Genomic DNA, 26,187 nt, shown 5'->3' on the forward strand with positions numbered 1-26,187 from the left:
TGACTGGGTGCCCTGCCCCCCCCCCCCCCCCCCCCGTGCAGTGCAGGGGAGGGACAGCTCCCACTGCTGTCTACAGCTCCCTGCTTGAGTCTCCAGGTGCTCAGTCCCCTCCTGGGGGTGGGTAGGGGTGGAGGGGTGCATGCACCCTGTCCTGCAGAACAGGGGAAGGTGAGGCTGGGTGACACAGACCCTGCTTGGACAGCTTGGACTCCCCCTCCCACCCTGCCAGGTTGGACACCCCCTTTCCTCTGTGGGTCTGGGGGGCGGTCGGGCGGCAAGCTGGATGTGAGACTTGGACCTTCCACCTCCCAGGCTTCAATCTTGCCCAGCACACGCAGGCTGGCCCTGCCTCTCCCTTCCCTCCAACCCCTCCCCTGCCTCCTCCCCTCACCCCTGGCATTGGAGCGACCTCAGTTCTTGGCATCAGGGCCCTGGGCACCAGATGGTACCTGCCGGTGATTTCCTTTGTCTCTCCTTCCAGATACCCCATCTTGGCCCTGCTGTCCTCCCTCCCCCACCTGCTCTGGGGGTTGGCACAGGGAAGGCTGGGCACCTCCCGCCCCCTTGGCACTGTCCCCAGACCACAGGACTCTAGAGGCAGCTGGCCCCGGGGAGGGGGGGGGGCGGTGGGTGTGGTGGGGAGGGGAAGGAGGGGGAGGGAAGCCCAGAGGGGCCAGAGGTGAAGGGGAGTCAGGGATGGGAGCAGCAGGATGGCCAGACGTTGGTACAAAACACAGCTTTATTGGAAGACTGAGTGTGTGTGGCGGGGGAGCAGGCAATGGAGACATGGCAGGTGGGGGGACCGTGCTGACCTCAGGGCCCTGTGGTCTGTGGGGCTGGGAGCAGGGAAGCATCCGCTCCGACATCGACATCTGGAACCACCACGGGGCAGGGGCAGGTCCCCGAGCCGGTGGCGGTGGGGTAAGCCTTGGGGGCAGGGTTGGTGTGAGCCCAGGTCAGAGGCTAATGCAGCAGGCCCTCTTCTCACCAGGGCCCGGCTCCTGCCCAGCCTGGGCACCGCCCAGGGTGATGGCGTGGGTCCGGGTGCTGTTCTGCCTCTGCTTGGACACTTTTGCGAAGATCTCTGAGGGGGCGGAGGACAGTGATTGGGTCAGAAGACTGAGAACCCATGCTACACACACACACACACGCACACACACACACACACACACCCCACACTGGCCTTACCGAGCACTGGGTGTGGCCACACAAGGAGGTTTTGCTGGAAGGAAATGGAGTTTGGGCACCTGAGTCCCTTCTACTCACCTGGGTGAAGGGCTAATGCTTAGCTCCCTGCGAAGTGTAGCGTTCTGGTTCCTTCCCCAAGCCTCAGGCTTGGAGAGGAGAGGGCACTAGGGAGGCTCTGAGGAGGCTGGGGGGGCCCCCAGAGGGGCTGAGGGATCATCCGGGGTGGGCAAGGGCTGGGCGTCTGCATTCCCACTGCTGCCCACAGGAGCCTCAGGGACGGGATGGGGGGGGGCGTTGCCAAATGCAGGCAGGGGCTCTAACCTTTGAGGACAGTCTCAAACGCCAGCTCAACATTGGTGGAGTCCAGGGCTGAGGTCTCCAGGAATAGCAGTCCATTGTTTTCTGGCAGGAAAAGAAACACAATAATAATAATATTTACTTAATGTTTACTATGTACATTCGCAATGTGCTAAACCCTTGGCACGTGTTGCTGATTTAACACTTAAAACAACCTGTGAGGTGGGTTTGAATATCATCCCTTTTTTACAGAAGAGGACAGAAGACCAGAAACACCGAGAGCGTCCACAAAGGACTTGCTCACTGTCCCCTATCTAGTGAGGCTGGGCCATGGGACGCCAGAGCCTGCACCCTTAACCGCTGTGTCCTGCTGCCTCTGACCCCATAAGACTCCTGGGGAGGGCGTCACTGGAGATGGCCATGGAGATCTGGATCCCTGAGTGGCCTGGCCTCTAACACCAATGACAAAATTATTGCCCATAAAGACAATCTTGGGGGGGGGGGGCGGGCTCATGGGGAGCTCAGTTGGTTAAGCATCCAACTCATGGTTCGCGAGTCCGAGCCCAGAGTCAGGCCTCTGTGCTGACGGCTCGGAGCCTGGAGCCTGCTTCGGATTCTGTGTCTCCCTCGCTCTCTGCCCCTCCCCCACTTGTGTCCTGTCTGTCTGTCTGTCTGTCTCTCTCTCAAAAAATAAATAAGTAAATAAAGACAACGTTGGGGCAAGCGGTGAAACATAATGAGGGACGCAGGGTCCGGAGAAGGGGAGTGCTGAGAGACTGGGAGAGAGGTGAGGGAGGTAGGGGAGCCCACGGAGGAAGTCCAGGCTGGGGCCCTAGGGTGGGAGCAGGGGCCGGGAGGCAGGAGCTGGATGGCACGGGCCGGGCTGGGGGGGCCGGACTGGGTGGTGGAGGGCTCTCACCAGCGAACATTCGGGCCTCTTCAGTGGGCACCTCCCGGGCCTGGCTGAGGTCACTCTTGTTGCCCACGAGCATGACGACAATGGTGGCCTCGGCGTGGTCATAGAGCTCCTTCAGCCAGCGCTCCACCACGGCATAGGTCTGGTGCTTGGTCAGGTCAAACACCAGTAGGGCCCCCACCGCACCTCGATAGTACCTGCGTGGGGGGCGGCAGGAGCGACAGAGGCAAGGTCAGAGCACAGCCCTCGAGCCGAAAGGTCAGACACGAGACCAGAGGTGGGGTCATATGAAAGCTGAGGTCCAGGGACCCAAACCTAGACAGGGCAACTCCAGGGTCCTGTGTCTGATGCCGAGAGCCCTCCGGGTCACCAGTATTGCAGCCTCCAGAGTCACCTTCCTTCCTTCCTCCCGCTTTTTCTAGCCCACTGTTTCCTTGGGTCCTCTGTTCTTTTTTTAAAGTTTATTCATTTATTTGGGGGGGGGGAGGGGCAGGGAGAGAGAGGGAGACCGAGAATCCCAAGAAGGCTCGGCACGATCAGGACGGAGCCCCGTGTAAGCTCGAACTTACAATTGTGATCGTGACCTGAGCGCCCCTTGGGTCCTTCGTTCTGATGTTAGCCCTGGATGGCCACCAAAGAGCACCTGCGCCCCACTCGGCCTCCTGGATGCCCCTTTCGGCGGGCACGTTCCTCACGTGGCTCCTGCACCCGCACCGCCCTCGTCTCGCTCGCGGCCACCTCTCTAGGACCAGCTACAAGCCCACCCCACGCAGCAGTCCCTGAGGTGACCATCTGAGGCACCCCTGCAGGCATCCAGCCTCACTCCTGGGGTGAGATGGGGCTTTTTCAGGCTGTGATATCTGATTCTTCCGTTTTACTCATGTGTCAACCGAGGCTCAGGAGAGGCCAGGGGACCAGCCCAGGAGTGGCGAGCGTGCGTGTGACCGAAGCCCTGGACTCCTGCTTCCTGCCTCTTGGCAGGTGCTGTCCTCCGTCACACCCACAGACCACCCCCCTCGCGTCCAGCCGGACACTGGCAAATGTCTTGCATGGGCGTCCGGAGGCGGAAGGTCCTCCGTACCCCGAATGTTTGTAAAATGCAGCTGAAGGGTCCAGCCCTTCAGGTCTGTGATGAAATGGCAGCGGTTGCTGAGTGTGAAGCAGAAGGGAGTCAGGAAGGGCTCAGGGGCGGCTGCTTCCCCTGCCACTAGCAGCCGGGGTCGCTGCGTCCTGCCCCCGGCTGCGTGGCTCACGGCACCTACCCGTGTCTCGCCGGGGCCACGGCGTCCCGGGATCCCCCCAGTGCGCACGGGGCCCGTGGCCTCTGCTCCACAGGCCCTCCCTGACTTCCCCAGCGCCCCCCCCCCCCCAGCCCCCAGGCTCACGCGGAGGTGATGGCCCGGTACCGCTCCAGGCCGGCCGTGTCCCAGATCTGAGCCTTAATGGCCGCGGTGCCCAGCATGACCGTGCGGGTGGAGAACTCAACCCCGATGGTGGTGCGGCTGTCGTGGCTGAACTCATTCCGTGTGAATCGGGACAGCAGATTGGTCTTCCCCACGCCTGACTCACCGATCAGCACCACTGAGGGGGCAGAGAGACAAGGGCTGAGCTCGGGGGTCTGTCCATCCGGAAAGGGAGCTGAGCTCGGGAAACTGAGGGGGACCCAGGGGACTGCAACTCTGCAGGACCCATCCTCCCCGGGTGAAGGGCCGAGAGTCTGAAATGGGCTGCGGGCCCGTAAGGCTTCTTGGCCTGGTCCGTGGAGACACGACCGCGCGGTCAGCCCCCATTTCTGTGATGGGGTGCCGTCTGTCTGTGGGGGTCAGTGTTCAGGGGCCGTGAGGCTGGCAGGGTGTGTGAATGCGGACAGAGACGTAGGCACGCTGGGGAGCGTGACAGCGCCGTGCCTGTGTCTGTGTGTGAGCTGTGAGGACGAGGAGGAGGCTGGGCGTGCACGTGCGCACACGCGTGTGGGGAGCCGTCGTGTGAACGGAAATGTGGGGAGAAGAATGTTCGGCGGGTGATCCTCACGGAGGGACACAGGTAAGGACATGATGGGGCCGGGTGTTGGACCGGCCCACCCTGACCTCTGTCGTATGACAACTGGGAATAGTGATACTATCTATTTTACCGGTTGTTGCAAGAAATAAGTGAGATATCGCCCAGGCTGGAGTGAGTGTGCCAAAACCCGTTACCATCGTGATCGTTGTCGGCAGGCCGGTGTTGTCACCGTCAGGTTTCCAGAGCCAGGATCCACCGGTGGGGCCACAAAGAGCCTCGGGGCCGGTGGAAAGCGTCCAGGGCCCAGGTTTACCCACCGCGGGTGAGCGAGGGGCTGGAGGAGGGCGAGGGGGCCGATGCAAGCATGACCCGCTAATTGCGCAACGCTGAGCACGCATCCAGCGTGACGGGAGGCCCCCCCAGGTTCTGGAAAAGCAGGCTGGCGCCTTGGGAGCCACACGCTCTGGGCGCTGCTCCCCACTCGGCCTCTCACTAGCTAGTGACCTCGAACAGGTGGCTCAGTTCTTCTGGCTTTCAGTTTCCTCGTTTATAAAATGCGTCAAAGCCCCTCAGACTTGGGCAGGGCAGGAAAGAGCTGGGAGCAGCGTGGGGGTGTGTCCCTGCCTCCTCCCCATCTCCCCCCTCCCGGTGGGAGGGGCTCAGCCTGTCCTCAGGCCCAAGAGGTGCTCAGGGCAAGGGCTTTGGGGTCCGACAGACCCGGCTTCGAGTACGGGCTGGGTGACCATTTGTCCTGTCCTCGGCTGTGAAACGGAGACGCTGACTGTTCACACGGACTGAGCGCCTACTACGTGCCGGACGCCATCGTAAGAGCTTTACGCACGTTCACTCGTGTAATTCTCGCCTTGGTGCCACGAGGCAAGGCCAGTATTATTATCACCCCATGTTTACAGACGAGGAAACGGAGGCACTTGGGCTTCGGTGGCTGCCACCGCTGGTGTGGCAAACGCAGAGGCGCCCTGCGGGGGGCGCTGGTTGGCCTCGCTTGAGGCCCTGGCGGTCCTGGGCCGCCTGCACCCAGCGTCCGGGCCAGGCCGGGGGCACAGCGCTCCCCGCCCTCGGCCGAGGCTTTGTGACCCTGGGCCGCACAAAGCTTCTCCCCGCCGCTCGGTCTTGCTTCCCCTCCCTTCCTTGCACCGGTGTTGATCCACAATAGACGTCTCATACCCCAGACTTCTTAGAGTCAGCTTCCGGAGACCCCAACCCGCACCAACTAGTGACCGACAGAGCTGCCCTCTCACAGTCGATCTGGCCCCTGACCGCTTTCAGAAAGAGAGATGCATTTTGGGGTTGTTACGGTGGCCAACGAGCCAGAGCGGGCACACGCTGAGGGCTCAGTAAAGGGCAGTTTCTAGTAGCACCGTTTGTCCCAGCCTCCCCTTCCTGGGAGAGAGGCCGGGACAGCACGGCTCCCCCGGCCCCAGCAGCCCGAGCCCCAGCTTGAGCGAGGGCGGGGTTGAGGCCGGGAGAGGCGGCGGGGTGGGGTGGCTGGGCCGGGAACGACGGCTCTGCCAGGGAACCCCGCCCTGGAGGAGGGGTGCGTGGGGGCTGGGGACACCAGAGGGTCCGACGCAGGGGCTGAGGTAAAGGAGCGGGAAAGGTCATGCTCCCGGGGCCAGCCAGGTTGAACCCAGGCGCCTGCTATTGGGCCCGCGGGGGCTGCCGAGGGACGGCCGACGGGGCCCCAGCCCTCAGTCTTCCAGGTTCTATTGGACCCTGCTCTCAATTTATGAGATCTTCCCTGTTTTCACCCCAAAATGGACAAGGCGCTCCTTCTCTTTTCTTTCCTGCACACGCACCCAGAGACAGGACTTTCTTCCTCTGGAAGTTGTTTCCTCTTTCTCAGGAGGGAAGTCCTCCCTGAGGTCTGACCTCCACCTCCTACGCTGTGGTGGCTGACGACTCTTAGGGATGTGGGCTTCCTCTGCGAAGGGAGCAGAGGGGCCTAACTCGGCGCTACGCAGCCTTGCTCAACATCCTTATTTACAGCAGCAGAGCCTTCCCGAAGCCCCAGGACTTTTGCCCTAGTAACCGGACCCTCCCCAACTCCCTGCAGCTTCCTTTCTAACCCAAAACGAATGAGGAGCCCTCAGGGGTCCAGGTGAGAGATTAAAAAAAACAAAAACAACAGAACGGGGCGGGCGCTTTCAGGCTCTGCGGTCTCTTTTTTTATAGACCCCAACTCACCCTTGAAGACAAAGTTATAATCTTCCTCGGCTCTGTTCCCCATCTTGGCTCCACATGGAGGGTACGAGTGTCCTCAGGGACAGAGGTGACGGGACTATGCGTTGGCGCAGTGCCCTCAACCCTCAGCTCTCCAGAGACCTGGGTCCGCGCCTCCTCTCATTGGGGGTGAAGAAACTTCTGCAGGCAGAGGGACTGAGGGCGACTTCAGACTGGGCAGGGCCCTGGAGGCTCAGCGCTGGCAGGTGGGGTGCTGCGAGGAAGCCGAGGGGACGGAAGCTGAGAACAGGAAGAGCAGGCGGCAGGAGACCTGGGGCCCAGGTGGGTGGAGAGACGATGACGTCAGACAGGTTAGGCAGGTTGGGTGTCTGCTCCCAGCCTGGGCTCCCGCAGCGGGGCGGGCCGGCAGGGGGTGTGGGGGGGGGGGGCTGGGGTTGGGGGAGGGGAAGCTGGGGCCCGCACGGCACCTGCAGAGAGCCATGCTGCTAGGCTCCTGGGACCCGGGATACACCTGGGTGGCCACCAATGACTGAGAAATAGCCTCTCAGGGAACGGAAACCTATTGGCCTCCTGCATTTCCTTCGGACCTTCCGGGAGGGGTAACTGGGGGCAGGAGGGGAAGGGCTGTTGGGGCGAGGGGCTGGGGCTGACGGCTGCCCATCGCTCCCAGAGTTCGGGCAGCTGCTCCTCCCGAAGGCCCAGGGCCTGGGATGGGCGGTGTCCCCCACCCTGGGTGGAGCTGAAACTCGCCACCTACCTCTCCCCTGGGATGGGTCCCTTCCTAAGGCCCTGGGCTAGGGGCTGGTGGTTCCCTTTCCACGCCTGCTCTAGAGACCCAGGGTACGGGGGAGACCCGGAGAAGTACATGGAGCGAGGAGTTTGAGCGCCGGGCAGGATCTAGAGATGAAGGGCTTTGAGAGCTTCTGGATTGCTTATACTCCCGCCCCGGGATCTCAGGCCTCACGAGGAAGCCATGCCGTCTGCACAGGGCCTTGATGTCTGGAGGGTCTGTGTGAGCCCTTGCAGGTGGCTAGCAAGCACTCTTCCAACTCCAAGAGCAGAAAAGGCATTCTACCCCCCACCCCCCACCGCCAAGGTGGGACCGGAGGACACTGGATCTGCAGGGCCCCATAATCTTGCTGACAAGACCCCCACGGGCGCCCCGCTCCTCCAAGATCACTTGCAACGGTGTGACAGTCGGACGGGTAAACTCACTCCCAGCGGCAGGGCCGATGATACGTCCTGTTGCTGGAAAGGCCAAGGCGGCTAAGGCATCACTGCGGGAGCCACTTGGCTGCCAGAGGGCAAGGTGAGGGGCCGGCAGGAGTCGCAGGCCCTCAGGGGTCTCCAGAGCACTCCGTGCTCCTTCCCACCTCTTTGGACTCCTCCCATTCAAGAAAGCAGCCATCACGCAAAGTAGATAGGAGTTCAAGTTTATTCTTGGAAAAAAGTCTCAGCCTCCGGAACCGTCCAGAAAGGTTTCCCCAGGGAGCCCCGCCCCTCCAAATGATCACTGATCTTTTCTGACCCCAGCTCCAACCGAGGCTCGCTATGATGCCGCCACTTGGGTAAGGGGCTCCTCCAGGTACTGCACCAAAGCCTGGGCCTGCAAGAGGGGAGGAGTGATCAGGCCCGCACAAGTCTGCCACCAGAGGAGTCCCAGTCTACGTGGGCTCCTCCGCTGGGCGCCCCGCCCCCACCACACACAGGCTGGGTGACAGGACTCCAGGAAGGCGATGGGGTGGGAGCGGACAGTGAAAAGCCCAGGCCTGGGCCCAGGGCTGCAGACAGAGGGGCACGTACACACCTTGGCCTTGAGCATCCCGAAGCCCACGGTCTCCTTGGCGTACATACACAGCAGGAGGTTGGCCACCCGCGTGATGGCTACACGGCCCTCCTGGTGGGGCGAGATCACGGGATGTAATGTTCTGCCTGGCACCTTTAGCCCTTTCCCCCAGGGCTCCTCTTCAGAAAGGTTATCTTCCTTCCATGCCCTGGGCATGGCAGGAGCTCCAGACCAAGGGCTCTGGCCACAGCCCTGGACGTGGGATCCTGAGTTCAGATTCCAGCTTCAGCACAGCTCTCTACGACTTACTATGGGACACTCAATCTCCCAGCCGCTTGGTTTCTCTTTCTGCGACCCGCCCCCCCCCCCCCACCTCATCCCAGCTGGTAAGGGTACCCAGGAGGGGGTTTTGAATCTGCAAAGGGCTGTCCACATGGGTGATGTTTTTACTGTGGGTTCACCCCAACCAAAGACACTGCGAGGAGCTAGGGAGCAGTAGCCTAAGGTAGAGTTCTCTTTTCCCCCGTGGTAATGTTTCTCAAATAGCAGGTCTGACTCTAGGGTTAGATCAGTTAAGGAGATGGATTAGCATTTAAAAGAAGAGAAATGGAGTGCGTTGCATGCGGTAAGGGAAGTACTGTTTCGAGAAACTTTTGTTTTAGTGGGGGGGGGGGGAGGGGCATGCATTGGGCTCTGACTTAAAAGGCATTTCTTACAGCTGGGGTGTGGACAAGATGTTGGAAAACCACTGCTCGACAGCACCAACCCCAGGTTAGGCACGAAGAAGGAGTCATCAGCTGAACTGAAATGGCGTCCTTGGTTGGGCATGGGGCGAGGATGAGGCAGACAGCCCGGTTACAGTGGGTTACAGCCCAAATCCTTCGGGGAGACTTCACTCTTGGGCCTTTTCAGTTTGGTTCGCGAACTTTCCCTGGCCATCTGCTGTGTGCTGGGAGCCAGGTGCTTCACTCCCTGCCTCTCTGGCCTCACCTCTACTCACCTCCCCCACTCCCATGCTGTACCAGCTACATCAACCTTGTCCATCCTTGACCAGATGCTACTCTGCCTCAGGGCCTTTACGCTTGCCTTTGTCAAAAATGTTCTTCCCCCAGACAGCCACAGGGCTTGCCAACTTCCTTCAGATCTCTAATGAAATGTCACTTTTCCAGTGAGATGGTCCCTGACATACGCCCCACCTCACTTCCTTTCCCATCGCATTTTCAATACCTAACATCCTAGTTTTTTAACTTAGACGCGTTTTACAGCACACACAAAACCGTGAGCTTCTGTGAGGAGTTAGAGCTGCAGTTTTTTGTTCCATTTGCTACTTTTTCCCTAGTCCTTAGAACACTGCAGGGACGTAAACATTTGTTGGCCCAACAAACACAAAGGTGAGCGAAACAGTTTCTGTCCCCCGGAACTTCGCCGTCTAATGGCTACTTCCCCTTTCTAGACTGCAGCTGTTTTCTGTAAACGGAAGGAACAGGCCCAGGGTCTGGAGACTCTGCTGTGCTGCTGTGCTTCTGTGAGTCTGCGAATCTGGGATGATGACACCGCACAGCTTACGTCCTTTCTTTTGGTCTTCACGACAACCTGTGTGCATGTGTGCACAGGTAATCGGTCATCGGACGGATTACCGCTTCCACCTTGGAGATGTGCTAGGGAAGCTTAGAGAGGTTGAGTGACTTACCCGAGGTTCCACAAACGACAGGTGGCTGGCTGACACCAGACGCCCAGTCAGACCCTGGGTCCCTGGCTCCTTCCTCACCACCACTTGAGGCACAGGGTCCTGCCCTACCATAATGCAGCAGCAGACCAACTCTTAGCCCTCAGAGATCCTGTCCCTGCCCCTCCAACCATCCAGGATGGGGTCCAGGTCGCCCCATGGGGATCCCCTTGGGGGACAGAGGAAGTGGCTCTCCTCTCCATACCATGCAGTCCATGAGGATGAATTTGAGATTGTCTTCATTAAACGCCTGGTTCCCGTTCCGGTCGTAGGCGGCCCAGATGTTGCTGGCGATGGCCGCGGTGACCCGGGCGTCCGTATCCCCGTAACCGGAGTAAGCCAGCAGAGAGCCCTCGTTATTCAGCAGCCTGGCGAGTGGCGGCAAGGGGTTCGGACGTGCCCGCGGCGGCGACAAAAACGTCCCAGCTCCCGCCGGGGCGCTTGCAGAAAGCAGGGGTCTGGGCAGAGCCTGTCCAGAACGTGCCCCGGGATCCACGCTCCGGTCTCCCCCCACCCCCACCCCTCCGGCCGCGGCCGCCCCGCCTTCCTCCCCTCCCCGAGACCCTTCCCCAGCGCGCCCCGGGCTCGCCGCTCGCCTGCTCCGTCCGCACTCACAGCGTGCTCTGGACACCGCCGGTGTTGGCCTGGCTTAACACCTGGGTCAAAGCCTTGGGACGCAGCATGCCTGCGGCTCCCAAGCCCCCGCTTCCGCGCCAGCCCCCGAGCCGTCTCCCGCGGGCCTCCGCGGGCACCTCCCCGAGCTCCGGGCCGCTCCGGAACGCCGCGCGACCCGGAGGTCCCGGCCGCGCTCCGCGGTGACGACGCAACACCGCCCCCCGCCGCAGGGGGCGCCGGGAGTTGTAGTTCCGTGCGGCCTTGCGGCGCACCCTGGGAACTGTAGTTCGCCTTTCCCCGGGGAGCACGCGGTGGAGGGGGGCGGAAAGAGCGGGAGCGAAAAGGACAGCGGCAGTACTGGAAGGACGTTTAACCCCTCCCCGGGGGCAGAAGCGTCATCATGCCCGCTTGACAATCCACGACCAGTAACTGAAAACAGCAATCCCCGTATTTGTCAGGCACACGTTTGTTACTTTTGAAAGCAGTTTCCTACGTTATGCACGGCCCTGTGGGATGAGACCAAGGCTCAGAAAGGCCGCGCCTGCCGAACCCAGGCCCCTGGAGCCGTACTTAGTAACGTCGTGCAGGCCACGACCTTCGGGGGCATAGTCAGTCCTAGAGGTGAGATCTTGGGTGGACGTCCAGAAGTGGGCGAACTCAGCCTCCGAGGCGGGAGGGGCCCGGGAACGGAGCCAACGCGGTGACGGGGACAGCGTTTGGTCCGCGAGCGGGAGTCCCCGCGGAGGCGGCCGGCCTGGGCTGGCTGCCGGCTGTCGTGGGGAGCCCGCCCCGCCCCGTGAGGCCCGGTGCGGCGGCGCGGCCCCGGCTGCAGTGCCCCCCCAGGCCGCCCGGGGCGCTGTGGGCGCCGCTGGTCCGGAGGGCGGCGCGGCCGCGGGGAGGGGAGGGCAGGGCAGGGGGGGTGCGGAGGGGCGGAGGCCGGAGCCGAGCCGGCCGGCCGGGCGGGGAGGAGGAGGAGGAGGAGGAGGAGGAGGAGCCGGGGCGGGCTGGCGGGCGGCCGGGTGGCGGCGGCGGCATGGCGGAGCCGAGCGGGGCCGAGGCCAGGCCCCCCATTCGGGTCACCGTCAAGACCCCCAAGGACAAGGAGGAAATCGTGATCTGCGATCGAGCCTCCGTCAAGGAGGTAGTACGCGCGGCGAGGGTCGCGGAGGAGGGGTCTGCGAAGAGAGGGGTGGCCCCGAGGCGCTGGGGCGGCGGGCGGGGGCCCCGCAGGCTCTCGGAGGGGCGGGAGGCGCGGAGCGGGGCTGGGGGCGTCCGGCGAGAGGGAGCCGGCGAGCGCGGCGCGTGCGGCGGACGCGAGGCCGGGGCGCGCCTTGTGGCCTGGGCTGGGGGCGTGGCGGAGAGTGGGGAGGGGGCACCTGGCACCGCGCAGGGGAAGGACCAGGGCCTTGAGGGCAGCGTGCGCCGCGGGGAATGGCCGGGGGGCCGGGGGGCCGGGGCGCCGAGGCCGGGCGGGCTCCGGGCACGGCGCTGCGCCAGGAGAGCGGGCGGGGGGCGCCTCCGGGTTCTGGGACGCGGGGCGCCGGGGGAGCATTTCCCCGGGCCCGTATCCTTCCGACGCTCCCAAATCGAGGGGGTTACGGTGGGCCCTCGGCCTCTCTGGGACTTACGGTGTGCAGTAGGTGCTCAATAAAAGTGTGTTGAATGAGTGAATGAGGGAGCTTTTCCTGTGTTCGCACCTCCTGTGGCTGCTCCACAATTTCACGCAGGCGGGGCTTAACACAGGCCATCTGGTTGGAAGGAAGGGCTCTGGAAGCTGCGTTTGCTTAGCAAGTGCACTCTTTACTGAGAGTGTCTGTTTTGGTTTAAGTTTGTTTTGGAGGGGAGAGCTGATAGATTTGGGGAGTCTCACTCTCCCAAGCCAGTCTTTAGTGCCATCACTGCTCCCTCTCCCCCCTTGTAAAGTGACTGCATTCCAGAACTTACATTCTCTGCCCTGCAAAGCTGAATTTGAAGTCAGCTTGAATTGCGAGACAGTGTGTTTGGTCAAGAGCTGGGGCTTTGGGGTCAAGTCCTGCGTTCCGGTGCAGTTACATAACTGCTCTGAGCCTCAGTTTTCTCATCTTTAAAATGGAGATAATGATTCATACGTATCTCATGGGACTGAGACTCTTAACTCCTGAGGAGTCACTGCTGGGGTGCGTTTGTCCTAGTTGTTGCAAGATGGCTGGGCGTGAGGAAAGTTGGGGTCTGAGAACGGAGGCGGGGCGGGGGTGGGGGGGTGGACAGGGCCTGGGTGGAAGGCTGTTGCAGGAGTTGGGATGGGCAGGGGCCAGCAGGGCAGGGCCCTCACAGGGATCTGGGCAGAGGGACTGCGGAGGGGGTGGCAGGAAGCAGCAAGGGCCTTCTGGGGTGGGAGACCCCAGGAGCTGAGCTGAGAGGGGACGTCACCGGTCCTTCTCTTTGGTTAACAAAGGGGCCTGCTTCTCGCAGCAGGCTGGATGGAGTTGAGACTGCGGAAGGGACTTCCCCTGGGGGCTAGAGGCAGGGTCCCTGGTGGGTGGAGCCCAGGAGCCTCCGCAGTGACTTCTGCCTCCTGACCACAGTTCAAAGAGGAGATCTCCAGGAGGTTTAAGGCTCAGCAGGATCAGCTGGTCCTGATCTTCGCAGGCAAGATCCTCAAGGATGGGGACACCCTGAACCAGCATGGGATCAAGGATGGGCTCACTGTCCATCTGGTCATCAAGACCCCTCAGAAGTAAGTCCAGGAGAGGAGCACATCCAACTTCTGATCAGGCCTCTTTTCCCCCGGTGTCTCACCCGTCACTCACCTGTACCTGGAGGGCCCTGCCGAGGTCCGGGAAGAATTGGCAAGCCCTACCAGGGGAGGGGACGGGACTCACCTCTCCCAGAATGCCCCGGAGGCAGCTGGTGCTAGCTTCTCCCTCGGCCTGAACTACTAACTGCCCCCAGCATTACCACACCCCCGCCTGAGGGCTGCTCAGGAGGTGGCTTGTGATAGGGTAGTAGAGGCACCGAAAGTCCTCCTCTGAGATCCCCGTCTTCCCTCTGGGGCTCACCTCAGCTGGGACTTCATTTCTCTGTCCTCAGGGCTCCAGATCCAGCTGCCACCACTGCTTCTTCCCCCTCCACTCCAGACCCTGCCTCGGCACCCTCCACCACGCCCGCTTCACCCGCCGCCCCGGCCCAGCCCTCCACCTCTGGCAGCGCCACTTCGGATGCTGGCAGCGGAAGCCGGAGGAGCAGTGGGGGGGGGCCCTCCCCTGGGGCTGGGGAGGGACCCCCCAGCGCTACTGCATCCATACTCTGTAAGCCCTGAGGGAGGAGGTCACAGTCCTGCTTTGGGCTAGGGCGCGGGGGGAGCCAAGAGGAGGCAGAAACATGGTCCCTGCTCCTGGTCTGATGGGGACAGGGAACCCCTGGACATAGGGTTCCAGACATTGCTGCTTGAGCGGAGCAGGGGAGGACATCCGTCTATGAGGGCCTCCCGGAGGAGGGGAGCATGGGTGAACGTTAAGGGGACGGGAGAAATGAGGTTGCGGACGTGGCGAATGCGGGGTGAGGATACTGGAGTTTGGGGACAGAGTGGGTCCAGCAGCAGCCAGCTGGGCAGTGTTTAGGCTCATTCAGCAGGCCGTCGCTGGTCGCCGTCTCTTTGCTCAGTGCCGTGCCCGGCTCTCGGCCTCGGCTTCCAGAGAGGTCTCGGTCTGCTAGGCTCCCGTCTCTGCCGGCAGCGGGCCAGGGCTTGGGCCCGGGGAAGGGTTGGAAAGGGGAGATGCCAGAAGCAGACAGGGCCCATCGCGGAGGCCTGCATTCGGCGGCGGCTGTGGCCGGGTGGGGGCAGGGTTTTGCGGCGGGCCGTGACCCTGGCCCCTCCCCGCAGCTGGCTTTGGGGGCCTCCTGGGCCTGGGCAGCCTGGGCCTGGGCTCCGCCAACTTCATGGAGCTGCAGCAGCAAATGCAGAGACAGCTGATGTCCAACCCCGAGATGCTGTCGCAGATCATGGAGAACCCCCTGGTCCAGGACATGATGTCCAACCCCGACCTCATGCGCCACATGATCATGGCCAACCCCCAGATGCAGCAGTTGATGGAGCGGAACCCTGAGATCAGCCACATGCTCAACAACCCGGAGCTCATGAGGCAGGTGGGTGTGAGAGAAGGTTGGGGTGGGGACGGACAAGACACCGGTGGGACTTTTCCCACCTCGCCCTGCCTTGGCTTATTTGGTGACTTACTCATCCGGCAGCCCTGTTTGGAGCACTGGGGGTGTAGTGACGACAAGGCACAGGCCTAGCTTTCCAGGAACTTCTGGTCTCAAAAGGAAATGGGACAAGCAAGCGTGCAGTAGTAACGTGGCGTGGTTGGTGATGTCATAGTCGCGGGATCCCCTAAGAGAAGGGCTCCTGGCCCTACCCGGGGAGTGGGGGGGAGCGCTCAGAGGAGGCTCTGGAGGAAGTGTCAGCCACGCTGAGACCCAGAGGAGGAATCATGAGCCAGAGGAAGAAAAAGAGGAGAGTGTTCAGGCCTGAGGGACAGCACGTGCAAAGGCCTGGGTGTAGGGTGTTCGGGGAGCGTCATGGCTGGGCCGGGCAGGGCTGGTGGCCGAAGGACGCCCGGCAGCGGCGGCGTGTCAGGCTTCGGGAGCCCTGTCTCATGGCCCAGTCCCCCGGGGGAAGAGGAGAGATGACGTCAGCGGAGCCGTGGGCACCGGTGCTGGGTTCCCCTGGAGATAAGTGCCTTCGGAGCAAGGACTTGCGGGTGTTTTCTTCCCTGCCTAGAATGGCTCCTGGTGCGTGGAAGTCACTCCGGAAACACTTAGAGAATGAGTGAATTATGGGGTAAGGAGTCAGGGTCCCGTCTTAGACGTAAAGGTGCTTTAGTGAGCACTTGTGGAGGGACTTGGGAGTAGGGACAGGGAAGGCATCCCAGGCAGGGTGCCCTCTGTCCCCCGTCATGCACTGCTGTCCCCTGGAGTTGACACAGGCCAGCCCTTATTGAGAGTGAGCCCCCATCCCGTCCGCGGGTTTCTCAAGGTTTGGCCAGGCCGGAGACCTGGGGGTGGGGTTAGAGAGTGCTGGTCGTGTCACCCCAGCGTGAATCCTTTTCCCTCCCCAACTTACGGTCATCTTCCGGGAACCGCAGTGTGGTCTTGGACAGACAGAGTGATCTGGCCTCAAAACCTGGCCCCACCACTAACCGGCTGTGTGTCCCCAGTGAATCTCAGCCTATTTCCTCATCTACAGAATAGGGACAGAAATATCTCCTCGGGACAATTATCATGGGGAGCACGTGACTTCCGTTGTGTGAATTACTTAGCTGGGTGCCTGTGTATCATAGGTGCTCAGATGTTACTCTCCTCTGCTTCCTCCTCCTCGTGTCCTTTCCTACCAGTTTCCTTTTGCTCCCTGTACTTCCGAGGGCCTCAGGTTCAAGGGCCTCCTGAACCTGAGGAAGAGAAGCTGCTGTCCTCGGCCCCCCACCCCTGGGTCGTTGTACCACAGCACAAAGCCAGGCAGACTACCCTTGCAGGCAGGGACAGAACCAAGATGACAGTAGAGGGAGGAAGTTACCTGCCACCCTGCCGCTGTGGGGCAGTTCCTGGGCCCTGGACCCTAGTCCTGGGACAGACCTCCTCCTCAGGGCCCACCCCCGGCCAAGCCTGGTGCCCCCCTGGTTCTGGGGTTCTTCCTGTCTCTCTCCCTTCTCCGCCAGACCATGGAGCTTGCTCGAAATCCAGCCATGATGCAAGAAATGATGCGGAACCAGGACCGGGCCCTGAGCAACCTGGAGAGCATCCCCGGAGGGTATAACGCCCTCCGCCGCATGTACACAGACATCCAAGAGCCGATGTTCAGTGCTGCCCGGGAACAGGTGGGACCAGGGGCTGGGCCGTGGGAGGGCTGTTTGGGCTCAGGATTCCCTATCCCCGGATCCAAGTCAGCCTCTTTGCCTACGCAGCCCTCCGACAGTGGGCCTTGGCTCGAGAGCGGTTCTCACAGCACAGGCGGGGGTGGTCCAGCCTGGCCCGGGGCGGGGCGGCAGGGTGGAAGGTAGCAGAATTCCCCAGGGAAGCGGGCGGGGTGTAGCGTGCAAAGCGTCAGACAACTTCTTGCCCCGGGGGCTCAGGGGCTCAGGGGCCGTGGGGCCGGCAGCGTGTCTCAAGTGTGGTCCTTGGATCACCTGCATCAGAATCACCCAGGGGGGCTCGCCGATCATCAGATTCCTGGTTCCCACCTTCGAGCCTCTTCCTGACTCAATCTCTGGAATCAGGCCCTGGGAATATGCACTTTGAAAAGTACCTTATGGATTCTTCCAAATATGTGAGAAGTGTAGACCAAAGTACGGCATCCTTTCACGCCCCTGTATGTAGTGTCAGTGTCTTTTGGGTTCTCTTTTTTTCTTTTTTAAGTTTAATTTACACTAAGTACGTGATACAAATATTTACGCACTTCGAAGTTCCGAAGTTATACAAAGTAAACAATAGGGGATCTGTCCTTCTGGTTCCATCTCCCAGCCACCTCTTTTCTACCTCAGAGGTGACTGCTGTGAGTGTTTTTTATAATTTCCTGGGCGTATTTTATACTTGCAAGTAAGGCTTTGCAGAAAGAAGTGTAGCTTCATGCAGCCCTGCCCCAGTTTACAGCTCCTTCCCTCTCCAGAGCTGACTGCCACTGAGAAGTTGGTGTTTACCGTCTTGATTCTTTTATGGCCCATGTTTGTATCCGTAAATAATGTAGAGTATTGTCTTGCATATTTTTAAGCCTCCTAGAAGTGGCGTCCTGCTGTTCATATAATTTTAACCTGCTTTTTAAAACCATTTCTTACGAATACTTTTCTTGGAGAATAACATGGCTTCAGAAAGGGACACATATCACAAGCGTGCAGCTTGATGGAGTTTCACGAACTGAACACACACACACCCCAAACCAGGGCCCAGGCGGGAGGGTGGGATCTCCTGTTCCTTTTTCCTCGTGGACGAGAGCACCACGTCCTGCGTGGTCTGTGCTGTCCCAGCAGATTTCCTTGTTCATGCCGCCTCCGTCCTACACCAAATCTCCACAAATAAGTGGGAGTCTAGCTGACTGTGCGCGGGCCCGCCGGTCGGTCTGTCTGTCCTTGTGGTGATACCACATTGTCCTGATTAAGCCTGGGCATCTGGTAGAGCAAACCCCTCACCTTGCTCTCCCGCGTCTTCTTGGGTATTCTTGGCAATGTTGTTGCAAACCTTAGAACGTGCTTGTCGGGATCAACTATGAGTTTTTAAAGGAATTTGTTTAAGTTTTATTTAAGTATTTAATTAAAAACGTATATCCAAGTAATGCATGCATCTGGTTAAAAAAAAAAAAAACCAAGGAGCTGAGAAAGGCTTATAACAAGCCCTCCGGCTAACTGATGCAGGCTAAATTGTAAGAACCGTTGGAATAACTAAAAGAACACACTTTGGGCGTCGGCAAACCTGGGTTCAAATACCTAACGCCCATTTTTAGTGGCGCAGTTTTAAGTTAGCTGCTTAACCTTTCTGAGTCTTAGCGTCCGTGTTTTCAAAATGGAAGTGATATAATAAAGCGGTGATGCTTGACTCTTTTGGCCTCAGGACCCCTTTATACCCTTAAGAATTATTGAGGACCTCAAAAAGGTTTTCTTTTTGTGGATTGGGTCTCTTGATAGCCACTGTATCTGAAATGAAGACCGAGAAACTTACAGAAGGTTGATTAATTCGTTTTAAAACGACAGTAAATACCCTACACATTAATATAAAAAGCACATTCGCTTAAAAAATAACTTAATTTTCCAAAACAAAACTTTAGAGGAGAGCGGCCTTGTTCTAACTTTTGCAGACTCCCTTGCCGTCTGGCTTGCTGTGGGACCCAATTCTGCTTCCGCACTTGGTCTGGTGCAGTATCACATGTCACATAGCCTCTGGAAAACGCCACTGAACACTCATGAAAACAACAAGAGTGAAAAAAGGCAAATAGCGTCTCAGAATTCTAAAACCAGGGTTAAGCCTTGCAAGGGTCCCAGGACCACACTTTGAGAACTGGTACATTGGAGGGCTACTGTAAACATTAGAAGAAACATGCCTGGTACATAGTAGGTGCTCAATAAATGGCAGCTGTGATTGCCCGAGGGTGGTCAGAAAGAGATTCAGTCCATAGAGAGCACGGGGAAAACTAGGGGGCCCAGAACTCAGCGGTGGTGGGTGCCAGGCGAGTTACCAGGACGGGAAGTGTGAAACAGGGACAAAGCCTGAGGCTGGGGTACGCAGACCCCGGCCTGCTGGCTGTCATCCCAGCAGGCATCTGGTAAGGCGGAGGAAGCCCGGCTCAGAGCTGGAGGGCCTTGGCTGGCTCTGGTCCCCACGACCTGCTCTGAATGAGCAGGAGACCCCGCGGTGACAAGGGGCTGAAGCTGTGCAGCTGAGGACCACCCAGGACCTCAGGATGGGGGGCTGGAGCAGGGAAATAGGGCACAGACTCCCTCAGCGAGCACAGTGCTGGACGGAGCTCTTGCCTGGGTGCCGGGGGATCCAGAGGAAGTTGCATTGCCACCTTGGGCAGCACGCCATGTGACGGGGTGCCGACCCTGAGGCCATCCTGGGGGACAGCAGGCAGCCTGGTGCTGAGGGGGCCTATGTAGCTGAAGGAAGGAGGCCGAGGAGAAAGCTGTGCGGGGGAAGCAGCGGAAGGAGGGCACGCTCAGCCGGAGATGAGTGCCCCCGAGGGGCTCCCCTGCGTGTGCTCGGAGGGACAGAATGCCATGAAGAGGACCTGGGCTTCTGGGGAGGTCCTACTGGACCAAGACGGCCGGACAGGGGGACGCCTAGAGGCAGCCCAGGGCCGACGTAGAGAGCCAGCTCCCCTCAAGCCAACAATTATTTATTGAGCACCTACTAGTGTCAGGGGAAAGGTGGGGTGCAAAGGTGACCTTGCCTGTGCCCCTGAAGACCCGAGGAAGACACATGTGTCCTTACGCGATGAGAAGGTGTGTGTAAAGTACCACAGGGCACAAAGGAGACTAGAGACCAAGTCTTTGGAGCCCTCGGGGAAGGTGGGAAGTTTCCAGTTACCTGAGGGGTTTTGTCATCCCCTGGCCGCTCCCGCACTGGCCACCTCCCACCCTGCAAGGTGAGGGTGTGGCTGCCCCCGTCTCTAGGCCAGAACTGGAGCGGAGGGCCTCCGGGACCTCCCACCCCCTCCCTCTCCCAGGGAGGGGAGGCTGCTAGGTGAGAGGCGCGGGGGGCCTAGCCCTCACCCTGGTTTGTTTCGGTCCTTAACCCAGAACCTTTCCCTCCTCCCAGTTTGGCAACAACCCCTTCTCTTCCCTGGCCGGGAACTCCGACAGCTCGTCCTCCCAGCCTCTGCGGACTGAGAACCGAGAGCCCCTCCCTAACCCCTGGAGCCCCTCGCCCCCCACCTCCCAGGCCCCCGGGTCCGGGGGGGAGGGCACCGGAGGATCGGGGACCAGCCAGGTGCACCCGACAGTCTCCAACCCCTTTGGGATCAATGCGGCTAGCCTGGGGTCAGGTATGTCCTGGGCTGGAAGGAGCTTAGTGGGGTCACCAGGGTAGTCCCTCTGCCCCAGGACTGAATGGGGCTCGCACTGCTGCAGCCTCCCGAAGACAGGTGAGCCTGTACTGAAGCCCCGGAGGGGGGGGGGTCTGCAGCCTGGGGCAGAAGCTCTGCCCCCTTGGGATGAGGGGTGGTTTGGGCTGTGTCCTGACGTCCCTGGAGCAGCCTGAGTGACGGCACAGAGTAAAGCAGGCCCCACTCCGAAGCGCTCAGCACGGCTGGTACCATCCAGGCAAATGGGTCAACCTGGGGAAGTGGGTGTGGGAGGAAGCGGGCGCTCCCAGGGACAGGCAGGTGTGAGGCTGGGGGAGAAGGATGTGTGGACTTGCCATGACAGACAGGGGCGGGCTGTGCACAACCCTTGGGGAGGCCCCACTATCTGGACTGTGACCGTACATGTGACCCCGGGGACGTCTCTGGTAGATGCCCCGGTCGGGGGGGGGGGGTGGGGCACCTTGATCAGGAGAGTCCCTTCCCCTCTGTGTGCTCCAGTCCCCTTATGACCTGTGGCTTTCAAATTGTACTCCTGAGTCCGGAGGTCCGGACTTTCCCCAGAAGGAGAAAGGACTGAGTGGGGGGGGCTCCAGCCAGTCCGTTGTCACACTTGGTTCGGAGTGACATCTGGTTTGAGGAAAGGGCCTCTGCCACTAAGAAAGACTGCCAACCACGAGCCTATGTGACCTCCGTCAGACCCTTTCCTGGAACGGCCCCGGGGCGGGGGGGGGGGGGGGACGCAAATGAGACCCAGTTTCCAACCTGCTTGTCCGTAGAGCAGCTGGGTGAGAGGCCGGGCTGAAGCAAGGCCAGAGCTGGGGCCCACGCCCCTGAACTGGGGGCGGCTTTTCGCCGCCCCTCTGAGCTCCCTAACGGCTCAACGTTGGAAATAAGGGAGATGGAAGAGGGGCAGGCATCTGGTTTCCATCTGGACCCTTTTGTCCTTGTCGTCTTCCTCCTCGTGCTAGGAGTGTTCAACAGCCCCGAGATGCAGGCTCTCCTCCAGCAGATCTCTGAAAACCCGCAGCTGATGCAGAACGTTATCTCTGCCCCCTACATGCGCAGCATGATGCAGACGCTGGCCCAGAACCCCGACTTTGCTGCTCAGGTATGCAGTGTGGGGGCAGTTCCTGCACAGTGGGCGGAAGCCGCGGGAGCCAGACGGCCTGGGCTCGTGTCTCCGGTCCCGCCCCCCCCCCCCCAACTGCGTGAGCTCAGCCGGTCCCGAGCCTCCCAGTTTGCTCACCTGTACGTGGCCGTGGCCATGGCCGTGGCCCCTCCCTCACGGCGTCCCGGGGGGCGCAGTGAGCTCATACGAGTAGAGCACCCGGAACGTGGCGTGGTGCCCAGTGCGCCCTGTACTTGGGGACACCGTCAACGCCAGGCGCGGGGCTGCGAGCCCTGGCCCAAGGCCCGGAGCGCGGTTCCGTCTCCTCTCACTGCCCCCGGGAGGCCTTCGGGATGCACGGGGACCCAGATCTCCCACGGCGGTGGGGGTGCCAAGGGAGACAGGCCGCCGGGATTCTGAGGGCGGGTGGGCCCAGGCCTCCCTCCCGCCTTCACCCCGCAGATGATGGTGAACGTGCCGCTCTTTGCGGGGAACCCCCAGCTGCAGGAGCAGCTCCGCCTCCAGCTCCCCGTCTTCCTGCAGCAGGTGGGTGAGGCCAGGGACACGGGGCATGGGGGGGGGGGGGGGGAGGCAGAGCAGAGCTCCGGGTGGCCGCCTGGGTCCTGCCACCACTGCCTTCCTTTGCCTGTTTCCCGCCAGATGCAGAACCCGGAGTCCCTGTCCGTGCTCACCAACCCCCGCGCCATGCAGGCCCTGCTGCAGATCCAGCAGGGCCTGCAGACCCTGCAGACCGAGGCCCCTGGGCTGGTACCCAGGTGAGGGCGGGGCCGGGGGCGGGGGGGAGGGGCACAAGGCTCTGGCTCCGCCTCCGCGCCAGGCCCCGCCCCGCCGCTCTGAGGGTCTGCTCTCCTGCTTGTGCGCTCCGCCTTCTGGACCTCACGTTCCCATCCCTTTCTCAGAGGCTGCCTCCCACCTCTTGGTCTCTCCTGCCTGCAGCCTTGGCTCCTTCGGGATGTCCCGGACCCCGGCGGCCCCGGCAGGCAGCGACACTGGGTCTGCGCCCGAGGCCCCCACCTCCTCGCCAGCGCCCCCCGCCACGCCTTCTCCAGCGGGGGCTCCCAATGCTCCCCAGCACCTCATGCAGCAGATGGTCCAGCTGTTGGCAGGGGGCGGGAACTCCCAGGTACGCGGGGCTGCGGGGCCGGTGTGGGGGGTGGCGGCAGCCTGGAGAGGCAGAGCGGGTTTGGAGCCAGCCGGACCGCCGCCCGCGGGGCTTGGTCTGCCCCTTGCTGGCCTTGGGCCGGTTGCCGCCTTCTCCACGTTGGCTTTTGCGGCTGTGCGATGGAGACGAGAGTAATGATAGAACTTAATCGGGCTCTGGGGGCCGTTCTCATGCCTGGTGTGCGAGAGCACATTCGCTCCACTCCTCACAACGGCCTTGGAAAGAAGCTGCTATATCTGTGTTATAAAAGGGGGAAACTGAGGCCCAGAGAGGGTAAGTGGCTTGCTCAGAGTCCCGCAGCCAGTAAGTAATGAGGCCAAGGTATGCTGGCTCCTGAGTTTACACACCTTAACCACCACGTCCTACCGCTGCTTCCTTCTATCACAGGGTCCTTTGGTGATTAAATCAGCCTCCGCCTCCAAGACTAGCGCGGAGAGTTCTGGGGGAGGAGGTAACTAGAACCCTGTGTTGCAAAGTCAAGGCTAGGGGATTGGGTGAGGAGTAGGGTTGACCTCAGGTGAGGCCCTTAACCTTTCTCTGGCTTCCCTAACTCGTCTGGGAGGACCCTTTTGACAGAAACGTAAGTGTGCCCAGCTCTGCAGGAGGCTCTGTTCTACAGAACCCTGTAGAAGGGTTGGACCAAGAGTCACCAAGGAAGGTCCAGTCCGGCTTAGATCCTGTGGACCGTGAGGAGAAGCAGCACCCAACCCTGGAGAAGGCTCTCGTGCTGCACGTTAGGGGGCTTCTGTGACCCTCGGCACATCCTCTCCTTCTGGGGACAGTGCATTCACCCTATCAGAGGCCGGGCGGGCTGTCACTGCTGGGCTCCTTTATGACCAAGGCTAGTGCTTCCTGCACATCCTTTGGGAAAGCATTTCCAGGAGATGTATATAGGCGTGTCAGACACGAAAAGCCTTCTCTTCTGTAAATAATGGTGTTTGTTGATTGGCTAACCGTGATCAAACAGGTTCCTTCTTTCCTGGGGCCCTTCCCTGGCCTTTCCCCTGGCTCCCTGCTTGAAGACGGCCGGGGGCAGGGCTGGGGGTGGACTTTGTGCAGACCGTGCGTCTTACCGAGCACACACCATTTGGTTTCTGGAGCGCCATTAACCTCTCCGGGGACAGAAAGTGGTTAGGAATATAGGCTGCTCTGGGCCCGTCTGTTACTTCAAAATGTTCAGAAAGACACCCCCCACCTTCTGTTACACAGTCGTTGACTGATGTGGGGTGCAGGCTCCGTGACCCCTGTCTGAGGCTCACCCTTCCCTGCCCACTGGTTGGGTCTGAGGATGCTGGAGAAGACCTACTGGTCATCTGCTCTGCGCCGTAAACCTCGGACTCAGAGAGGCCCGTCCTCTGCAGGTGCAGACGCCAGAAGGGGGTGGCCCTGCGCCCCCTTCACGAGGCCCGTCCTCTGCAGGTGCAGACGACGCCGGAAGTACGGTTCCAGCAGCAGCTGGAGCAGCTCAACTCCATGGGCTTCATCAACCGTGAAGCTAACCTGCAGGCCCTGATCGCCACAGGAGGGGACGTCAATGCAGCCATCGAGAGACTCCTGGGCTCGCAACTCTCCTAACCCCCCGGCCGTGCCTCCTGCCTCTCCCTTCCCTGGGCGCCAGCGCCTGGCTCCTCTGTTGGCCCCTGCCCTTTGCCTGCCGCCCCATCTCCCCGCCCCGTCCTCTCCAGACAGCAGGGTGACTTTAGGGGCACGGGCCTCGCCCCAGTGCCCTGCGCATTTTGGGTTTACTTGTACATCTCTTATGGAGTCTTTGCTCTGGGCCCTGCTCCAGCAGGGCCGTTCAAGTGGTTTTCACAGTGTCGCCGGTCGGCCCCAGCTCCTGGCCTCACCGCCTCCTGGCACAGCCTGTAGACCTCTGGTGGCGGTGGCGTGGCCATGCTGGGTGGGAGGAGGGACTGGGGCGGGGTCTTCGTGTGTGCCTCTAGGGCTCTGCTTGTTGTCTGGTTACTTGTGGCGACTCCTCTGTCTCTCTCTCCACCTGCAGCCTCACCCCTGCTGGGACCACACACTGAAGCAGGGCTGGCGGTTGGGCGGGTGGGGACAGGCTCTCTTTTCCATCCCCCCCCGCCCCCCCCCATCCTGGTCCCTTAATCCAGGCTTTGTTGGGATGTCCCGTCCGAAGGGGGAGACCAGACATCACCCTCTGTGTGAGGAACCGAGCCCTGGACCGGTCCGATGGAGTTGGGTGCAAAGGAGGGAGGAGATTTTCTGGAGGAGGGGGATGGGAAAACGAACTGAGTCACAGGCTCAGCGGCTGGAACCTGGAATGGACGCTTTGGGAGTGGAGGCCCCACGGAGCTCCCTTAGGCGGGGTCCAGGCTCAGGCCTGGCAGAGGGCCCTGGAGATGCTAACGGGGTCTGAGCCGCAGGAAGGGCTCAGGGAAGCCAAGCGACACGGTTCACGGGGGCTCCTGCCAGCTCCGTTTCCAGGACCCGCCTGCATCCCCAGGTACCGGGGTCTCAGTCCCCCTCACGAGACACGAAGGGATTGGGGTCTGTCTCAGCAGCGGGTGTGTATGCGGTGGGTACTCACACACACACACACACACACACACACACACACACACTCGAGTGGCACAGGACGGTGGATTCCTTGTTGGTTTCTGGTTCCGAGCTGTCTCCCACCAGAGAGAGGTAGGCAGGAGGGCTGGTCCGGGGCAGGAGTGCACACAGTCCAGGGAGCTAGGTCCTGGGCCTCTGGGCACCGGGCACCCCAAGGGCAGTGTGGTCCTGAAGCTGTCGGGGAACAGTAGAGAGGTCTCTACCCCTGCAGCCCCGGCCTTTGGATCCTTCACCGTTTCCTTCCAGGCCAGAGAGTTCTATCTGAGGAAGGGAAGGAGAGGGCAGCGGCGACGCCTTTGGTGTGGAATTGGACGTTGCTGTATCGAGCGCAGGGGAGGCTCCTGCCGCCTCTTCTCTCTGCGGCTTCGCGCAGCTGCTCGGAGGACCCGTGGCCGAGAATATGGAGGCGCGAGGGGCACGATTGTCTCCCGAGTGGGAAAGCGTCCTGAGCAATCCGGAGAGGGTGTGTGTGGCTCTCCCTCCTGACCTCCCCAACCTCCACACTGGCCTTTGTAAATAAACGACGTGGTCTTTGTTGTCGGGATGTCTCGGTGTTTGCTTTTTGGGGGAGAGGAGGCCGGCCGAAGAAAACTCGGTTTTAGGGGGTTTAATAAAGCAGGACCCGAGGACGCTGAAGGGGGCTCAGTTGCCACAGGTGTTAAAGGATGCTGCCACCCCCACCCCCACCCCGTCAGGGCTGGGAGGCGGGGCATAGGAAGGTCATTACTGCCGATAGGGCAAGACTCTTACCTCAGGTAAAAAGGCCAAGACAAAGCAAAACTGTTGCATCCAGACCTTCTGCGAGTGAAGTCAGGAGATGAAGCCTTGAACTCCGAGACTAAGCCTGGCCGGTCCTCCCGCTGGAAGCCACAAAAACAGACCTGGCACATTCGGAAAGGGACCAAGTGGAGTGAGCGGCGTTAGGGTGTCCGCGGGCGGACTCGCGGGCTGGCAGATCCCACGGCGGGGGGGGGGGGGGGGGCCAAGTGGTGGAAACTGCAGGAATGAGCACGCGGGTCCACACGAAGAAGCGGGCGGCCG

The 26,187-nt window shown here is 61.0% G+C and overlaps 3 protein-coding genes across 7 annotated transcripts; 1 reads left to right on the forward strand and 2 right to left on the reverse strand.

Moving 5' to 3' along the window:
• Positions 1–721: 721 nt before the first annotated feature.
• Positions 722–6,925, reverse strand: RAB25 (RAB25, member RAS oncogene family). Its single transcript, XM_003999627.6, has 5 exons — positions 6,608–6,925; positions 3,787–3,982; positions 2,405–2,598; positions 1,510–1,590; positions 722–1,084 (listed from the first exon to the last, which is right to left on the reverse strand). The coding sequence occupies exons 1-5, from the start codon at positions 6,648–6,650 to the stop codon at positions 957–959; spliced, it is 642 nt and encodes a 213-aa protein (XP_003999676.4). The 5' UTR covers positions 6,651–6,925; the 3' UTR covers positions 722–956.
• Positions 6,926–8,021: 1,096 nt separating this feature from the next.
• On the reverse strand, positions 8,022–10,944 carry LAMTOR2 (late endosomal/lysosomal adaptor, MAPK and MTOR activator 2). Its single transcript, XM_003999628.4, has 4 exons — positions 10,732–10,944; positions 10,322–10,484; positions 8,412–8,501; positions 8,022–8,210 (listed from the first exon to the last, which is right to left on the reverse strand). Exons 1-4 carry the CDS (start codon positions 10,797–10,799, stop codon positions 8,154–8,156), a joined length of 378 nt encoding a protein of 125 aa, XP_003999677.1. The 5' UTR covers positions 10,800–10,944; the 3' UTR covers positions 8,022–8,153.
• Positions 10,945–11,713: 769 nt separating this feature from the next.
• UBQLN4 (ubiquilin 4) lies at positions 11,714–25,690 on the forward strand. Of its 5 annotated transcripts, XR_006591565.1 has the most exons (12): positions 11,714–11,872; positions 13,296–13,447; positions 13,801–14,018; positions 14,594–14,856; positions 16,425–16,583; positions 20,011–20,236; positions 21,244–21,383; positions 21,846–21,929; positions 22,044–22,159; positions 22,304–22,527; positions 23,928–25,033; positions 25,393–25,690. XR_006591565.1 is itself a non-coding variant. In XM_045048522.1 (11 exons), exons 1-11 carry the CDS (start codon positions 11,765–11,767, stop codon positions 24,077–24,079), a joined length of 1,842 nt encoding a protein of 613 aa, XP_044904457.1. In that variant the 5' UTR covers positions 11,714–11,764; the 3' UTR covers positions 24,080–25,690. The 5 variants fall into 5 exon arrangements, 4 of the variants coding, with proteins under 4 accessions (XP_044904457.1, XP_023103861.1, XP_044904458.1 ...); XM_045048522.1 differs by having other exon boundaries at positions 23,928–25,690; XM_023248093.2 differs by having other exon boundaries at positions 23,986–25,690.
• Positions 25,691–26,187: the final 497 nt, after the last annotated feature.

This window comes from Felis catus, chromosome F1 (assembly GCF_018350175.1).
Source record: "Felis catus isolate Fca126 chromosome F1, F.catus_Fca126_mat1.0, whole genome shotgun sequence".
Lineage (NCBI taxonomy): Eukaryota > Metazoa > Chordata > Mammalia > Carnivora > Felidae > Felis > Felis catus.